Source organism: Agelaius tricolor, unplaced genomic scaffold, assembly GCF_023055355.1.
Source record: "Agelaius tricolor isolate 1412-34295 unplaced genomic scaffold, bAgeTri1.0.p SCAF_6, whole genome shotgun sequence".
NCBI lineage: Eukaryota > Metazoa > Chordata > Aves > Passeriformes > Icteridae > Agelaius > Agelaius tricolor.
Window position 1 is genome coordinate 33790654 of NW_027269266.1, and position 16622 is coordinate 33807275.

The following is a 16622-nucleotide window of genomic DNA, read 5'->3' on the forward strand; positions in this document are numbered from 1 at the left end:
AAAAATAACACTTGAATAGTATAAAACCTAACATAAAGAACATATTAGAGATCCCACAAATAGTAAGGAATTTTTTTTCCTGAAGTTTTATGTAGGGGAGAAGCAGTTCAAGAGTGGTAACTTCCCATGCAATACATAGGGAAAAAAAACAATCACCTGATGCTTTCAATCTTCACACTCCCAAGGAAGGATGGAGAACTGGTGCCAAAAAACTGAAATACATTTTCCATGGGAGGAAAAGGGAGTGCTGTAATAACAAAAATTCATTCAAGAGTAATAAAGAAATCAGCAGTGTTGTACAGGATTTGGAAAAATTCTACTTTAGATGAGCTATCACATAAAACTGCCTTCTCAGACCTTCAGTCTTGGAAAGTATTTGTACAACAGCAATTTTAAAAAAGCATGAAAAATAAAGCTAAAAAGCACTCAAAGAAAGATACCTGAGGAAGCTAAATACATTTTTAAAATAACCCTCTTTTCTGGCAAATCAGTAGCAATCTTGGGGCGTTACAGACAAAAGTTGTGAAGACTGATCAGCTGGTGATCAGCTGGTGATCAGCTGGTGATCAGCTTCACATTATGCTGAAATATTAAGAACGTGATTACTTGTAGCAGAAGAATTTCAGTGCTCAGTAAGGAGAGGAATAGCATCAAAGAGATGATTAAACTTGCTAAGTTAACTCTCTCAAAGATAGCATATAAAAAAGAGAGAACTGATCTGGCTAGACATGCAGATAACTAATAAAATTTTAACTATAAAACTAAGAGAGGTTTTATGCGTAAAATTATAGTGTTGGGACAACCCACCTCTAAGGCTGTAGAAGAGAAGGGATTGCTCAAACAACAGGTAACCTTTGACCCTATCTGGGTGCCCCCTTGCCCAACAAAAACTGAAGAAATTATGTTGGAAGGTTACTAGAGTGTGATCCAAATTGGATCCAAAAGCTAACTACACCAAACTGCAACGGAAACCAGACAATAATCCAGGGAGTACAATGCAAAGTCATTCTGGGTCCTATATAGGAAATTCCCAAAGGGATAGGATTGTTTGACTGAATCTATGAAAGTCTTAGAGAATGGGGATAAATTAAAGTCAAGGACAGACCCAGCTTTAGAAATTCCACCCACATCCCCCCTGCATGGATTTGTAGCCTGTAAAGAAATTAAGGAAAGCAGTAAGAGAAATGAGAAAAATGAGTGTAAACATGGTTTTCTTGGATTTTAACAAACACAGAAAAGAAATGTATTTTGAGGCTTAAACTAGAAAAGGAGCAAGAATATTTTTCCTTTTAGTTTTCTAAATTGCTCTGGTCTAGATCCTATTTTGAACTACAGTTCTTGCTACGGAAAGTAACTTTGAGCAACAAACACCTTAAGGAGGGTACTTTAGATCTCAGCTGAGACTTGTGGTCTTTGATGGCATAAAATGACATTTAAAAAGTGGAAAGCCCACCTGAGGAAAATTTTGTCAAAGAAATGAAAGAAATAAAACTAGTATATGGGTAAAATCCTAAAAGAAAAAAAAAAGTAACTGGAAGCCAAATTGTTATGAGCCCCATTACAAAAATTTTATTATGAATTAGCAAAGATTAACAAAAATAACTGCTGTTTTCCAGTTATTACAATTCTGATTGGAGCACTGACCCCCACACTGACTGTAGGATACTAGGAGACTTTAGAGGCCAGATCACATATATTCATGCTGCTCCTGCGGTGGTTTAATTCCAGCTATCTGTTCACCTTCTACAAAGGGGCTAACTGTGATAAGTCTTTGTGAATTATTCCTTCTATGGCTGCAAAAGCTTGTCAGGCAGATTAACAGGGCTTTTTATTCAAACACACAAAAAGGAGACAAAGATCAATAGCTCTCAGGGTATGGCAACAAATACAGAAATGAACCAATTCAGCTGAACAGCAGACAAAAATAAGTCTTCACACTCAGGCATACATATGGACCACAACAAAGGTGCACCCGCTTATATCATCTCTTTGCCATCTGACTTCTGCTCAGTTGTTGTGAACTGAGTAACCATGCTGAAATCAGGTTAAGTGGCTCATTTGGGGCATCTTTTCTCCACTACCTCAGTGGCAATGTCCCCCCTGCATCCCCACCCCCCAAAGGAGCTGGGAACATAATTGAGGCAATTTTAACTTGGCTTTTATGTACAAGAGGTCACTGCAGTACTTACTGCCAGTAAGTGGTTTTAAACATCGTGCTGGCGTTTCATTCTCTGCAAGTCCATTCGTCTTGTCTGCTGCTTCTCTCACACTCAGGTTCTCATGCTGAGACTGTTCTTCACTTCCCTTCACAGACTTGGAATTCAGCTCTTCTGTAGCCTGTCCTTCACCTCGACAGCCCTCTCTGGATGTGGCACACTGGTCAGCACTTTGCTCACTCTGAGTTGGAGCACTGCATCCATCAGTGCTGTCTATTTTCTCGCCATCCGGTGAAGCATGATCCTCGGGGTAATTTGAAACATTTTTATTATCTCTTGATTGCACAGAGTTGTTACTGGCAGGTGTCAGGGAGGCGCTGACAAGGCAGTTCTTTTGGGAATGGTACTGAGGTATAATTCCAACAAATTTCAAGCCTTGACTTGCAGCATCTTGAATCTACAAGTTGAAGAAGATTAGATTTTTAACTGTCAAGCTGTCTTAGCTAAATAGAAACACAGAAAATAACACCCTTTAAGGCAACCAGCATGTCATTTTGCTACTTTTGTCCACTACCACTAGAAATTGTCATGTTGCATTTATATAAAAAGGTACATTCTAAAGAAGCAGGATGAAAAGTTGCCCAAACCATCTGATATAATGTGAAGGGAGGGGGGAGGAAAGAAGAGAAAATGCCCACATATTTCTCTTCAAGAGAAAAATTTAATTTATAATAAAATACTAGAAGTAGTATTTCTTACAAAAATATTTTTGTGCTGATCATAAGAAATCAGAGACTTATTATTATATCTTCTACTGTATTAGGTATGTGATTATGACATTTATGCAAGGAAAAGCTTATTAATTCTATAACAACAGTTGTTGTTTGTCCTATTTTGGATTGAGACACAAATGGCAAACTTTCACATAATGAGCGCATAAAAGCAAAGCTATTTTAATACAGCACTTTGGGGAAGATACAGAACTCAGAATAGAAAAAGGCATTGTGACATGAGCTAGGAAGAAAAAAAAGGAAACTAAAAGGCACTATCATTAATCCTTTAAACTTCAGGTAAAGGAGGAAAATTAAGGAATAAGATCACAAAAGATCCTAAGAAAAAAAAAGCATTGGGCTAGTAGAAATGACAATTAGATAAAGGCAGCATTTGCTAACAAAGGTTTGAGATGAAGCAGAAATAGAAATCCGTTTCAGGCAGATTCTGCACTATGGAGTCATCAGCCTCACACTCCTCAAACCCAGGAGAAGTGCAAGTGCGAGACAGATTTCTGTGAAAACATATGAGTGTCTACTGCTTCATTTATCAAAATCATTCACCAAAATGAAAAGGCTTCCATTTAATGTATACTCTTCACATAATGTAAAGTCTAAATACATATAAATCTTTCAGAAATAAATGCCTGGAGAATGGAGAAATAATTTCACTTTGTCTGCATAACACAATTCCAAAGAGTTAAAGTGTCTAAATTCTTTGCCTATGCTCAAGTTAGCATGAACTTAGGAAAAACAGTTCAATGGGACTTTTTTCAGTAGCAAGTGAAAAGAAAGAATTTTGTATCTTTTTCAAATTTAAGAGGAAGCTCAGCTCTGCATCTCCTCTACATGCTTTTTTTGGTTTGGTTTTTTGTTTGTTTTTTTTTGGGTTGGGTTTTTTTTTTGGGGGGGGGGGGGCGGGTTGTGTTGCTTTTTTTTTAAATGAATCATTTACTTCCTGGTAACATGTTGCTGCTCCAAACACACAAACCTGCAGATGATGCCTAATCAACAAGAACTTCCTCTTTCAAACCACTATTACATTTTCCATGTTAAATTAACTCCTCATTTCATGATCACAGGAATTTAAACAGAGGCCTCCAGGAAACAAGGCAATGGTCTTCACAGGTGTTTAGCCTGGGAAACATGGGATGCTGACTTAAGTAAAGATCATTTCTAAACAGGACAATAGAAATACCATTAGCAGTATGCTGGCCAAAAGGGTATCTGTCTACAAAGAAAGTTAGCTTTTACTTTGCTTAGGAAGGTTTAACTGAGTATCAGTGACAGATGCATTTATAATGTGCTCAATGGTCCAGACTCTCCATTGTAACTTGATTAATACTTTTTTATATAGTTAGTGATAGAGTTACACATTCATTTCATCTCTTATTACTCATGTACAGACACAACACTACATTTGTTTAGTAGGTTGCAGGGCAGCTAATTATAGAAATTTAACTAGTATGCAACTGTTAGAGAGTTTAAGGACAGGACATATGTGGTAATATTACTGCTCCTGGTCAAAAGTCTGCTTGTCAATCTACATCAGACTCCCACGCTGTGATAGGGAGGAGAAAGAACAGCTTTCACAGATACTGTAGCAATGTTTTACAGTCTCAGCTTATGCAAATAAATTGTGATTGTTCTAAGGAGCACCTGAAGCTGAGGTGTTTCTTTTGATGCTCTTGTTCTCAAAATAGAAATGTGAGGAACTGAAAACCAAGTTGCAGTCTTACCTGTACTGGCCAAACAGCTTAGCAGGAAAGTTGGAAAAAAGATTTTGTATCTTCAAGGCCCTTTCCCAACAAAGTTAATACTGTAATTAATTACTGTTAATACTGTAATACTGTACAATACAGAACACAAAATCTTATTTAAACATATCGTTCAAAATTTCCCAACGACATATGGCAGAACCAAGCATCTCATTATTCTCAAGAAAGCAAATGTAGCAGGAAATGCTACATCTAAAGTGTGATGCAAACTGCAGAACAGGAAAGTGATGTATCAGCAGACACAGTCTCTCCTTTCAACTTCTCACAAAACCATGAAGAAGCTAGCTTTCATCAGAAAGTGTAAAGGCTGAACACATTCAAACTACACAGGCAATTTGTTTTTCAGAATCCTGCTGAGGGTTTAAATATTAAGAAATTTTAGTTGCCTTCACATCCAGACTGAATCATGCCATCCAGTAGAATCACATTTTCTGTATCCTGTATTTCAAAGATTGAATATATGAACTTAAAAAAAATAAATAAAAAAAGAAAAACTAATCCAACTGACCAAACAAACAAACAAGAGAGCCCCACAAAACCTAACCCAGACCTCAGTAACTGGAGAGGTTGTGCCCAGGAGTTAACACAGGACAGAAGGACTGTTTCTCTAAGCCACCTGCAGGTTTTGGGCCCCCTTGCAGCATCCTGTGCTGGAGCACACAGACAGTTATGTCTGTCACAGCCTTCTGGGAAAATATCTCAGCAGATGCAGTGCTGGGAATCAGAAAGAAGGCAAAGAATGAGAGAAAGAAGGGGTAAAGCTGAAGTGAATGGGAAGAACGTGATGCTAGTTGGACAGGGTCACCCAAGACATATTCCAGATCAGATAAATAACATAATTACTTGTCTTTATGCACCAGTGTAGAGCACTAACAAAGGTCTGTTACACTGCATTGTGTGACTAAATGAAAGGAAAAAACATAAAAACAACTACATCTCTACCACTTTTCAGATCAGATAAAAATCTAAATTTAGAATGCCCTTATGCTAGGAGATCAATACTAACTTCAACTATTTTATGACAATTTTTATACCTCGAATATACAATATACTTTTGCCCTTTACATCTTGGGAAATTTTGAAAAGGGAAATTCCAACAAAATTTTTTAAAAAATAATTCTTTGCTTCTTTCCCCAGATGGGAACAGAAACATTTTCATTGCCTCATAAAGTGCTGCTTGGATGATATTAACCACAAACACAAGACCAGATCTCCATCACAAAAGACGTTATTGTTCAACCACAGAAGCAGAACTTAACTCATTTATTTCAATCTGGATAAACCCCCAAGTGGGTACATCCAAATTCATTTGCAACTGGCTTGCAACAAATTGGATTTATGGCCATTTAAAAATAGAATCTGCTTAAAGAACGGGTGAAATTTCATGTGTACAGAGGGCCAAGGCAGTTTAACAATTTAATGTCATCCCTATAATTTGCTTGATTAGAAACCTGGCATTTTCCCCAAGGGGAAAAAAATGACAGATTTAGCCTTCGCTGTCTGAGAAATAAATATCAAATTTCCCACGAACTTTAGAAGGAATAGGAACAAGCACCGTGTCCAACCCTGATGTCACTACCTTAATTGAATTTTAGCTGGGGCACTTGTGTTAACATTCTTAGCATTTGGGAAGTGTTATTGTTTATTTCAGAACTGCCTGACCTCTATTTTTATACTGCATTTGGAAGAAAAGGAGCCATCAGCAGCACAAAGCAGTGTCACTAAACATTACGTTGATGTAGCAATTTATGTCCCATCTTTTTAAATATTTCTGGTTCTCTTGAAGGCTCCCTATCCTAATTAGAAAATGGCTGACAGTCTAAATTAAAGATCTGTAAAACCACACCTGGCAACAGCACGTCTGAATGATGAAATCCTCTTTTCTGGAAAGTACCTGTTTTACTCTGTAGCTCTCACAGTCATGTGAGAACCCATGTTCAAAAGCTCATTTTGAACAGTCACATACAGGTTCTCTTTTCAAATCTATTCTGAATAAAAACACTTGGCAAGTCCATTGTACAGCCCATAAAGTGATTATGATTCTGTGTTTCTTGCTCCATTGTCAGTTCCATAATAATCTCCTATTGACAGTGAGCATGATGGTACTCTTATAAATATGGAAACTCAAGGATATAGATCCCATGCTGAACAGAATCATACACTTTTGTCAGCTTCAGCAATTGCTTACAAGGAGATGCTGATAACACCCCTGTGGGACAGCACACAGAAAATCAAACACTTCCAGTGAGCTCAGAGTAGTATTCCACCAAATTCAATACAAATGTGAAACAACACACAGCAATTTAATAATGAGGATCTCTCCCAGACAATAATTTTAAACAAATTATTTAGTAAGTGTTAGGAATTTCTCTTAACTCTTTAAGGCCAGGAGCGAGACATTTTTGAGCTGTGTCTAGAGAAAAAGCAGTTTTACTAATGTCATCAAGGCACTTGAGTTTACAGCAGTCCTAAATGGTCTCAAGGCTTACACTTTCTAAAGACCTGGAAAAAACACCTTCAAGGTTTAGGCAGTGAACATTTCATTAGTAGGTTTGCTAGATGGTTCATTATATAACAAGGTACTGAAAGAATTTTGTGGAAATCCAGAAACAATTTATGAAGAACACGCATATCAAAAATGCTCTTAGAGAAAGGTCATTTTCCAGGAGCAAGGAACTGACTTTCTGATGGTCAGATTCATTTAGTTAGCTCTGCTGTGAACTTTGGGAAAGGCTGCTACTTAATCCTACTGATGGCCAAACATATGGCCTAGGAAACAATAGCTGGTTAATTTTGCTCAGAGCTGTCTACTTAAACCAATTATGAACTGTCTTAGTCAGTAAAAGAAATGTCTTGTCTGTCTATTTATTTAGCTTCTGTTTCTAAAAGAACAATGTTAAAGGCATTAGGTGTCATAATGTGCACCAGATCAATGCATTTCTCTACCTTCATCTTAGAATTCAAGCAAATCTCCTTTGGAAACAGACAGCAGCACAGATCTTCATGCAAAAACCCACAATCTTGTGGTTTGAGGAGAATGCTATGTACTGTGTGCCAGGAGATGGAACTGGAAAAGTACGCTCAAGACTACAGTCTTCCAAATCTGTCCTCCTTCATTAGTATTTAGTAGAACATGTTTCATCATAAACACTGCACATCCCCCTTCTAGTTTGCTCATTTATGGAAACAGATGTTTAAAATTAAGACAGGCTTTTAGTCTGCCCCTTACATTTTCTGTAGGTCTCACATGCTCCTTCCTTAGAAGACAGGAACAGTCATCAAGAGTTTACTGCTTGTTTTAAAACCAACTAAGCTTGGTTTTAAAGGAGGATTTAGTTCTTTCTATATGACTCAAAACTTTTGAAACTTTGGTATCTCTAATACCACATTACCAAAAAAAAAATGTCAGCTAATCAAATGCTAAGCAAAGCATCAACTGCTCATAGTTTTTCTACCCTATTACTCTGGTCTGTTTCACTGCTTGCAGATTTCCAAACCATGCAACCTTTCTGACTAGAATGCTCCTTTTTTTAAGCCTGTACTTCCCCTGCATTTTTAACCTTTTCCAGTTTACACATTCACCAAATTTTGTATTTGAGTTCACATTCATACACATAGAAGCAAATATAAATGTAGCTTTTAGAGAGTGAAATCCCAGTCTACATTCAAGTTTTCAAATTGTCAAGTATTTTCACAGTCAATTACATCAAAATAGGCCATGAGGGATAAAATACTGGAGGGATGCCTTGGAAAATGCTGCCATAATCCCAAACCATTGATCTGCTATTTTAAGATCTCACTGCAATTGTGGCAGAGGCACAAGAACTAGAGCAAGATAGAGAACAAGGCACTGGACAAGAAAGCAAGCTTTGCAGTTTTACAACATGTTCCTTGGTAGCAGCCTCTGCAGGAGGGAACTGAAGGCCACAAACAGCACAGGGAGAAGAAACGTACTGAAGCGAGGAGCTACTGCAACTTACTGCTGTGCTGAAAGAAACAGAAGGTGGGATCTCAAGGCAGTGCTGCAGGAGATACTAAATTACAGCAAACTACACATCTGCTACTCAAGCCAAGAAAGGGGTGAGATTAACAGTTTGGAATTCCTCCCTGGCTCGCATGGTATTCACTCCTGAGAACAATACAGAACAATAGAACCACGCTACACATGCAGTGCAGCACAGTGCAAGTACACTTGCTCCTTTCAGCATATTTCATTAGATGACAGGTCTTGAAACCAGTCTCATCCTCTGTGCTCCTGGATGTGTTGATTCTTCTCAATCCTCGCCTTTTAGCACCTGTTCCTTCACTGAAGGCAAAGAGTGAACATTGCTGGCCACATGCTACAAAGATTCAGTGAGTGTGGTATTTGTCCAAAAGCCACATAATATATATATTATATGCCTGCACACTCCCACCCTTCCCCTAACTCGGAAAAAAAGTCTTGAAATTATTCATATAATTTAGGATTTATTCCCCACAATTTGTTTTAGACTTGGGAATAACTGCTAGAGAGCAGCCAGCTATGCTCACTCAACCTAAATATTTGATATTCACTTTAAAAATAAGTCTGTAGAAATTCTGTCCCAAGCTCTTGCTATAGAGACCTGGCATTTTCAAAATGCAGACCATGTTCTGTGCAGGAATCTTTAGTGAGTAACTCCTACACTAACTGGTGAACATAAGCAAGGGGAAATTATAGATTTACAGATGTGTGTAGTTGATTGTTGTAGCTAAAAACCATTTGAGTAACTGGCAATAATGTGATTCAATGTGAGTGATTTTAGTCCATCTCCATTCTAGGCAGTGAAAACAAACAAAAAAAAAAAGGTTCAGCGGTATTTTTAAAAGTAGGAATTCAGTCTCAAACTTACAGGCTTTACATTTACTTTGCAGGGAATACTACTTTTATTTTTATATCAACTGAAGAGTGTTTCTTTAAAATCACATTGTTTCATCAAGCCATCTGTTACTCGTAGCCAAAATTACAATTTGAACAATTTGCTGGTAATTTATTTTAGCACAGTATAAAACATTATCATATTATTGTTATTTTAAAAGTTATTTTTTTCCCACCAGACAGAAGTAGGATCATTAAAAATATCAACTACATACTTTATAATCTATTTTTATCTTGGGCAAGGGGATGACTTAAAAGCTGATGGGGGCAAAGGATTATAAAAGCACTACCAGGCTCCTGGGAGAGTCCTGAAAATAGTTTTGCAATGTCCATGGAAGATATATATCAACACCATTCTTACAGGGCTTAGTCAAAAGAACACAAGTTGAAAGAAGCTTAAGCAGGAACGGATGTTTCCCTTCACACCAGGCTGTTTAAAATAGAGTATATGCTATTTTTTACCATCTCTTGTTATATATACACTAAGAAAATGTTAACAAAATGCGCTTTAATAAATATTATCACAGCAGATTACAAACAGCTGAACTATTGATGTTGAGTTTCAAGTTCCACTTCATGACCATATCTACAGCTAACATCCAAATACTTTAAAAAAAAAATAGGGGCTCTGTTTGCACTGAAAACATGCAGAAAACCAAGCTGTCAGCTAAGTGCTCAGCAATGGTTTTCATTACAATGCACTAAAGAAATAATATTGTATTGTTCTCTTGCAAATACCCTGGAGAGTGAAGGTTTTGTGGTGGGATTTTTTGGGTTTGTTTTAAGGACAGAAATTATTTTAGATGAGATTGAAGTCACATCTAGGTAAATAATCCTAGGTAATAAACTAGACTCTAGAAGGGTCATTTTTAGCCACAAAGATAAATCTGAATTGCTTATTTATTTGAATAACAAACCTCTGAGCAGTATTAAAGACTCAATTTTTTTCCCCTTTTCTCTTTTACTACCACCTGCTCTGACTGTACACCCTGCAGTAAACTTCTGGACAGAGCAGCTAAAACATGTGTAAAATAAAGAATAATGCTTAGGATTACAATAACCATCTAAGGGCCCCTGGTACCAACAAAGCAAACACAGACTTCACACAAGAGAGCCCTGTAAGACTGCAGCATCTGAGTCAAGAAATCCACCAACACACCAGTGTTCCTAAGAACCCATGAGCTGCATCTCTTTGTTCCTTCCAAAAAATAAATCTAAATTTAAAGATTAAGACATGAAGAATAAGTAATGAAAGAGACAAGAATATGACAAATGTTGGAACAGCTATATGAACCCCAGAATTTTTATTCTTCTTATTATTATCATCAGTAAAAAAATTATAATATCAATGTTTACATTAGTTATTTTCAAGGAAATTGCAGAGTTTTGTCTTCTCATTTTTTGTCATGCTGTTAACCAAAAAAGTAATAATATAAATACATATTATTAGGGAGACATTGATATGTTTCTCATCTTCCACATCCTCTTGCCATTTCCTAATTAGATGCTGAAGAGAGTTGAAAAACTCAGAAGCTTAGAGTTCAGAATCATTTCATATTGCTTTCATGCAAAATACAGATATGTGAAGCCCCTTGTTTTGATCACACAAAACAAATTTTCATTCTGATGTGAGTAAATATGTAGAAAATAAATTAATCACTCCCCTGACTAGAAGCATTTATGGAAAAGATTTTAAAAGCTCTTGGAAATTTCCATAGGTATTTAGCTGTTATTTTAGAAGAGAAACCGAGGTCCTCCTAAATACTTCAAGCCTGCTTCTATCTTGCAACTTAAAGGAAGATGGAGAATTAACCTGTCTCTTAAGAGCAACACTAACACAGAAATTCTTCACCAATTAGAACTGTAACACTGATGACTCTCCAGAAAACACTAAGACAGCAGAATTCTGAAAACTCCAAAACAGCTATGGATCAATGGAAGGGAAAAAAATCAAAAGAGCAGAAAAGAAGGATCTCAATATTTTAATTAAGTCACCAAAGTAGAGAAACATGCAGTGAGAGTGACCTGTAGTTTTTCAGGGGGTGTAGCAGTTCCTTATCCAGCCATTAAGCCAGTCTCCTGCCTGAGGCTCCCTCCAAGGAAGAGAGGGCAGATAACAGCAGGGGGATCAAACTGCTCCAAGAATGTCTCACCCCTCAGAAGCACACTGAATTCAACTACAGTTTAGCAATGCATATTAATTTCCACAGCATAAACTAACACTTGAAACATTTTCATGGCATACCTCATGCCCCTTTTACTCCTGGTAACATTCACTTTTCCATAAAACTGTCTAGAGGGCTAAAATACAGTAGATCCTTTCAGCAATGCAGGATGAGAGTTCTTCACACAAGTGTTAGTGTTGTACAGCCTTTCTTCCCAAATAGTGCAATTCTCTGCTCAACTTGCCTTTGTAACAGAGAGAGCTGGGGGTCACACTTTCAGAGGCCAACTCTAGATCAAGTACATGGGTGGCAGCATCCCTGCAATGTATTCTCTTGGCAGATTCCTCCTTGGAGTCCCATTCACTTACGTCTGAGAGGTACCATCGCTTCCATGGCCCAGCAATGCTATTACTAGGCAATAAAATAAATGTCAAGAAACTTACCAGCAAAGCCACTGTATCTGCAGGAGTCAAGATTGTTTGTGGGGTGCTTTGGACTACAGAACCTGTTCTGAGGATCAGTTAAGGGAGTGACACGTTACTGGCAGCTTTGGAGCCAGTGGTAATGATTTGTACTCACTGAACTTGACCAAGACACAAGAGAGGGAACAGCAAAGAGCAGATTTGACACACACTGTCCCATCCAGCAGATACCATGGCACAATAAGCATCATCAAGGTGTTTCAAAATGGCAGTCCTGTTACAAGTGGAACCAGTCCACTTCTGAAAATGCAGAATCAATTACTCATCTGTACTGCCTTAGGTTTGCTGGAAGAAATTAGACTCATTTCTAAAGCAAGTAAAAACAAACCAGCAGGGAGAGATTCACGTCTAGCCAAAAACATGAAAGATGCCTGCATTTGGATTTCATTTAAGCTGCACCATTTTTAAACCATGCTCTTCTGTGCTTATCATGCTTCCTACTTCCACAGGGACAAGAAGTGTGAATCCTGCAATGGTGTGTCACACTGAAAAAAAGATACCGTGCAAGAATTCCCTCTGATGGTGCATTATTAAGGAGATAACCAAGGATCCAAAAGTGTGCTTCCTAAATTTTAAGAAGTTAAAACTGGGAGACATGGTACAGAAAGAATCCTCCATTTCTTAACCTGTCACCATCATGGCAAAAATGTGAACATAAGAGTAAAATTTTCTGCCTGTTACAGTTCTAGATGTGTACCAGATTGTAGATTCTAGACATGTATCAGATTGATACAGAAAACAGAGGTCATGAGAAATATATTTGGCATTCATAAATGATTGTCTGTCCAAAATAAATCGTTACTTGGGACGTCAGCCTAGCTCCTCCTTCCCTTACTTGTCTCCATAGACTCCAGAGAACACTCTCAGATGGAGAAATCGTAACAGGATACACAGAAACAAAAAGCAACTAAGGAAGAAATTAAAGGCTACCCTATTTGACATGAGACATAAGTCTAAATATTACAAAATATGGTATCTTAGAAGTAACACCTCTACTTTCAACAATTTCAGAATGATCTGAGCCCCAGTGATCAAAGTTCAAAAGTTAGCTTTGCTTATTAAAAAGCAGGTGAGCAAATCTTTAATCTGTGTTTAGCCTGAGAGCAAAAGACAGGAGTGTTAATACCAATACAGCAGTACAATATATACACAACAGTTTAGTTACTTCTTTCACTGCCCACAAATTATGTATCAAAGACACCATGGGACTGTTTGAGCTCTTTAGGACAGGTTAAGTCACTCTAGATCCACATTGATATCCAAGGAACAAGCACACTCTGGTGATGTTGACATGATTTTAAAGTATAGGAAGAGTGTATTTTATGCAACATCATGTCCCCAATATTTAAATGTTCCCTGTCTTGCCATAGCCAGAAACTGTGGCAGAAAAGCAGCGGAGAGAGTGGAGAACTGGAATAAAGTCCAGCAGCACAGAAAGATCTCAGCAACAGAACAAAGGTTTGACCAGAGAGTCTTTTTTGGCATTTCCTAAATGTTTTATAGTCAACATTGTACTGAGGCACTTTGGTTTGGTGAGCAAGAAGCATTCTCCAGGTGAAATAACCTCCTTGTTATACATTATATAGTTATAGAAGAAAAGCACATATTACCTATTGTAAAATATTATTGTGTTTGCAGAAGGAAGCAGTTAATATTCAATATTAAGTACAATTTCAATGCAACAAGAAGTCAATCCAGAAAACTTATTAAAATTGCATCTGTGTTCAAACTTAAGGTAAGTCATACTTGCTCAGCAGTGCACAATAAAATTAATAAAATTAATTTTCTTGGTGTATAGGAATTTTTTTAGTAAGCTCAGGGAGAAAATTTTGACTTCTCATTCTATTTTGAAAATATGGCTATTCTATTTGGTTTGGGTTTTTTTTTAATACAGTAATTGGCAATACACTAAGATACTAAAACTGTTAAAAGGCTCTGTTATGAACAGCTTATGAAAAGATAAAGGATTTCTCTATTCAATTAAAACATTCTATTAACTTCAATTGTATTCTACAGTTTGAGAAGAATTATAAGGCTGTTCATTTTTTAAAGAAAGGAAATGCCTTCTCTAACAGCTTTTTGTTACTACTTTGTTTGAAGAACATCCTTTATTTTTCCATTTATTTTGTTTGTAAACATGATTTATATCTGGTTTATATGCCCTTAAAAGCAATGGATATTTTTGTTGCTCAGACAAATTAGTTAATATGACAATTAATTCCTACTCCCAAACAAGTCTTGTTTCCTGAGTTAGATTTACATAAAAGTGTTGAGACTTTCACAATGTGCATAATCAGATACAGTGACACAGCATGCACTTGACAGCAACAACTTCAAAGAACTTCAAATTTCTCTACATCAAATAACATCTGAGGATGAGCGACATACTCAACCTACAGAGAAACTGTAAATATACATTCTAGCTATTAAAATTTAAATTATTATCTTTCAAAAATGGATCTTCATAACCCTATAATCAAATGGCTTCTATCAACAGAAACATTTCCATGTCTAGAAAAGCATTCTAAAGAGTCTCAGAATTAGATATTTATGGAAATAAGATGACTCCTGGATTGTCATTTTGTTTTCATGTTATCCATACTCTTTCTGAAGTTACAAATGCAAAGACATTTTCTGTTTCAATGATGCACAATTTTGCTACCAGTTGTGACAGTTATGCCTATTTTTCTACTCTGACTCAAAGAACTGAAGAACAAAATCAAACATGTTGGAACTGGTACACAATAACTACACCAGTTTTTCCTAAGTATGAATATATTGAAATAATCCAAGATAACATCAGAATAGTAGTGTAATGACATAGTTCGACCTGAAACAAAATTTGGGTTCACATTTTTGAATGCTATTATATGTTCAGAAAACTTCAGTTTGTTCTGATACCAAAATCTATATATATTTAAGTATCAGATAGTTACAGCTGCATTATTTTTAATCCAGTTCCTACAATTCACATAAAAATGGAAGATTGAAGATCAGCGCAGTCTGTCAAGCTGAGTCCCCATCAAGCTCATAACGCCTGTGCTGTAGTTTATTCTTAAAATTTTCTTAACTATTATCACTGCAAATGAACTAAAGCTAGGGGAGCATCCTACTCACACCCTGTGGCTAAATAAATACACTACTCAATGCTAGTTTATATAACATGCAACAAGACACAACAGATGTTCCAGAATTTAAAACAAGCACAATGTGAATCTGTTTTCACTAAAATGGACATAACCTGCTAATTTCCAGTCTGGCAGAATATTATAGTGTCAAAAATAATTTTAAAAAGAAGGCAATAGATAAAGAATTGCAGTGTTCTCTTCAAATTCCCTAGTATATATTTAATACTTAATTGAAAGCAACAGTCTTCTGTTTCACAAAAGTATTTAGGTTAGCAGTACCGGCTCTATTAAACACCATATGATACTGAAACAAAATTAAATAATCTGGGGGTAAAAGGCCTTTTAGGTAAAGTACTATCCAATAGGATATCTGGACACTAAAACAGAAACTATATATATTGTTTCAACATAAAATGTATATTGTAGAACCATCTTCTACATTGATATCATCTGTTGGAGGTCATTCTCCTACAAATAATTTTTTAACAATAATAGGATCAAACTTGTTTCTCTCAAGAAGTATAACTGCTGTTCAGATACTTTAAATTACAAAACAGCAAATTCTAGTACAGTATTTCAGGTGGTCCAAGTGATACATATCCCTACTGCCAAGCTGACAGAACTAGAAACAGTAATTATAGTGCAAATAAAAGCATACTGTATTCTGGGGGGTCCTCCCCCTTTTCTTTTTACTCACTTTCTTAATAAAATCAGGCATCTCCTTTTTCTCTGAAAGGTGGTTTAAAGAGGAGCAGCATTCTACCTCCAACACATATCCTTCACTATTGATGTCACCTTTTGAAGACCTAAAGAGGTAGACAGAAAAGAAGAATCAATTTCTGTTGTTACGGCTGGATACCCAGATATCCCATTTATAAGTATTTCTCCTGGAGAGCCAAACTTCAGACAAAACTTTGGTTCAGACAAAACATTCCCCGCATTGAGCTCAATACAGTTCTGACAAGTGGCAGCTACAGTATGTGACCCACATGCTAGGGGAGCAGATCACACCAATGGTGGGATGCTTCAGGGACTTCCAGATCTCTTTTTCTATCCAAGAAACACTTTGGCAGCCTGGCATCTACGGCCAACACCAAGGAGCTGCACGGGTGATATAACTCAGGATACACAAAAAGGTTCCAATGCAATGGTCTGACAGATGCTCTAAGCCCCACAGGGCAGCTGATATAAGATGCATTTCAGACAGCAATTTAAAAAAACCCCTTCTTATCTAGAACTATTCCAA

General features: G+C 36.8%; 1 protein-coding gene across 2 annotated transcripts in view; it reads right to left on the reverse strand.

Annotated features, from left to right (window-relative positions):
- Positions 1 to 16622, reverse strand: part of RFTN1 (raftlin, lipid raft linker 1) — a 95926-nt gene that overhangs the window by 29154 nt on the left and 50150 nt on the right. For both annotated transcript variants that reach the window (XM_071429292.1, XM_071429293.1), the window contains 2 exons: positions 16074 to 16182; positions 2190 to 2613 (listed from right to left, as the gene is read on the reverse strand). In XM_071429292.1, coding sequence (XP_071285393.1) covers positions 2190 to 2613; positions 16074 to 16182 — 533 coding nt within the window. The remainder of the gene's footprint in view (positions 1 to 2189; positions 2614 to 16073; positions 16183 to 16622) is intronic.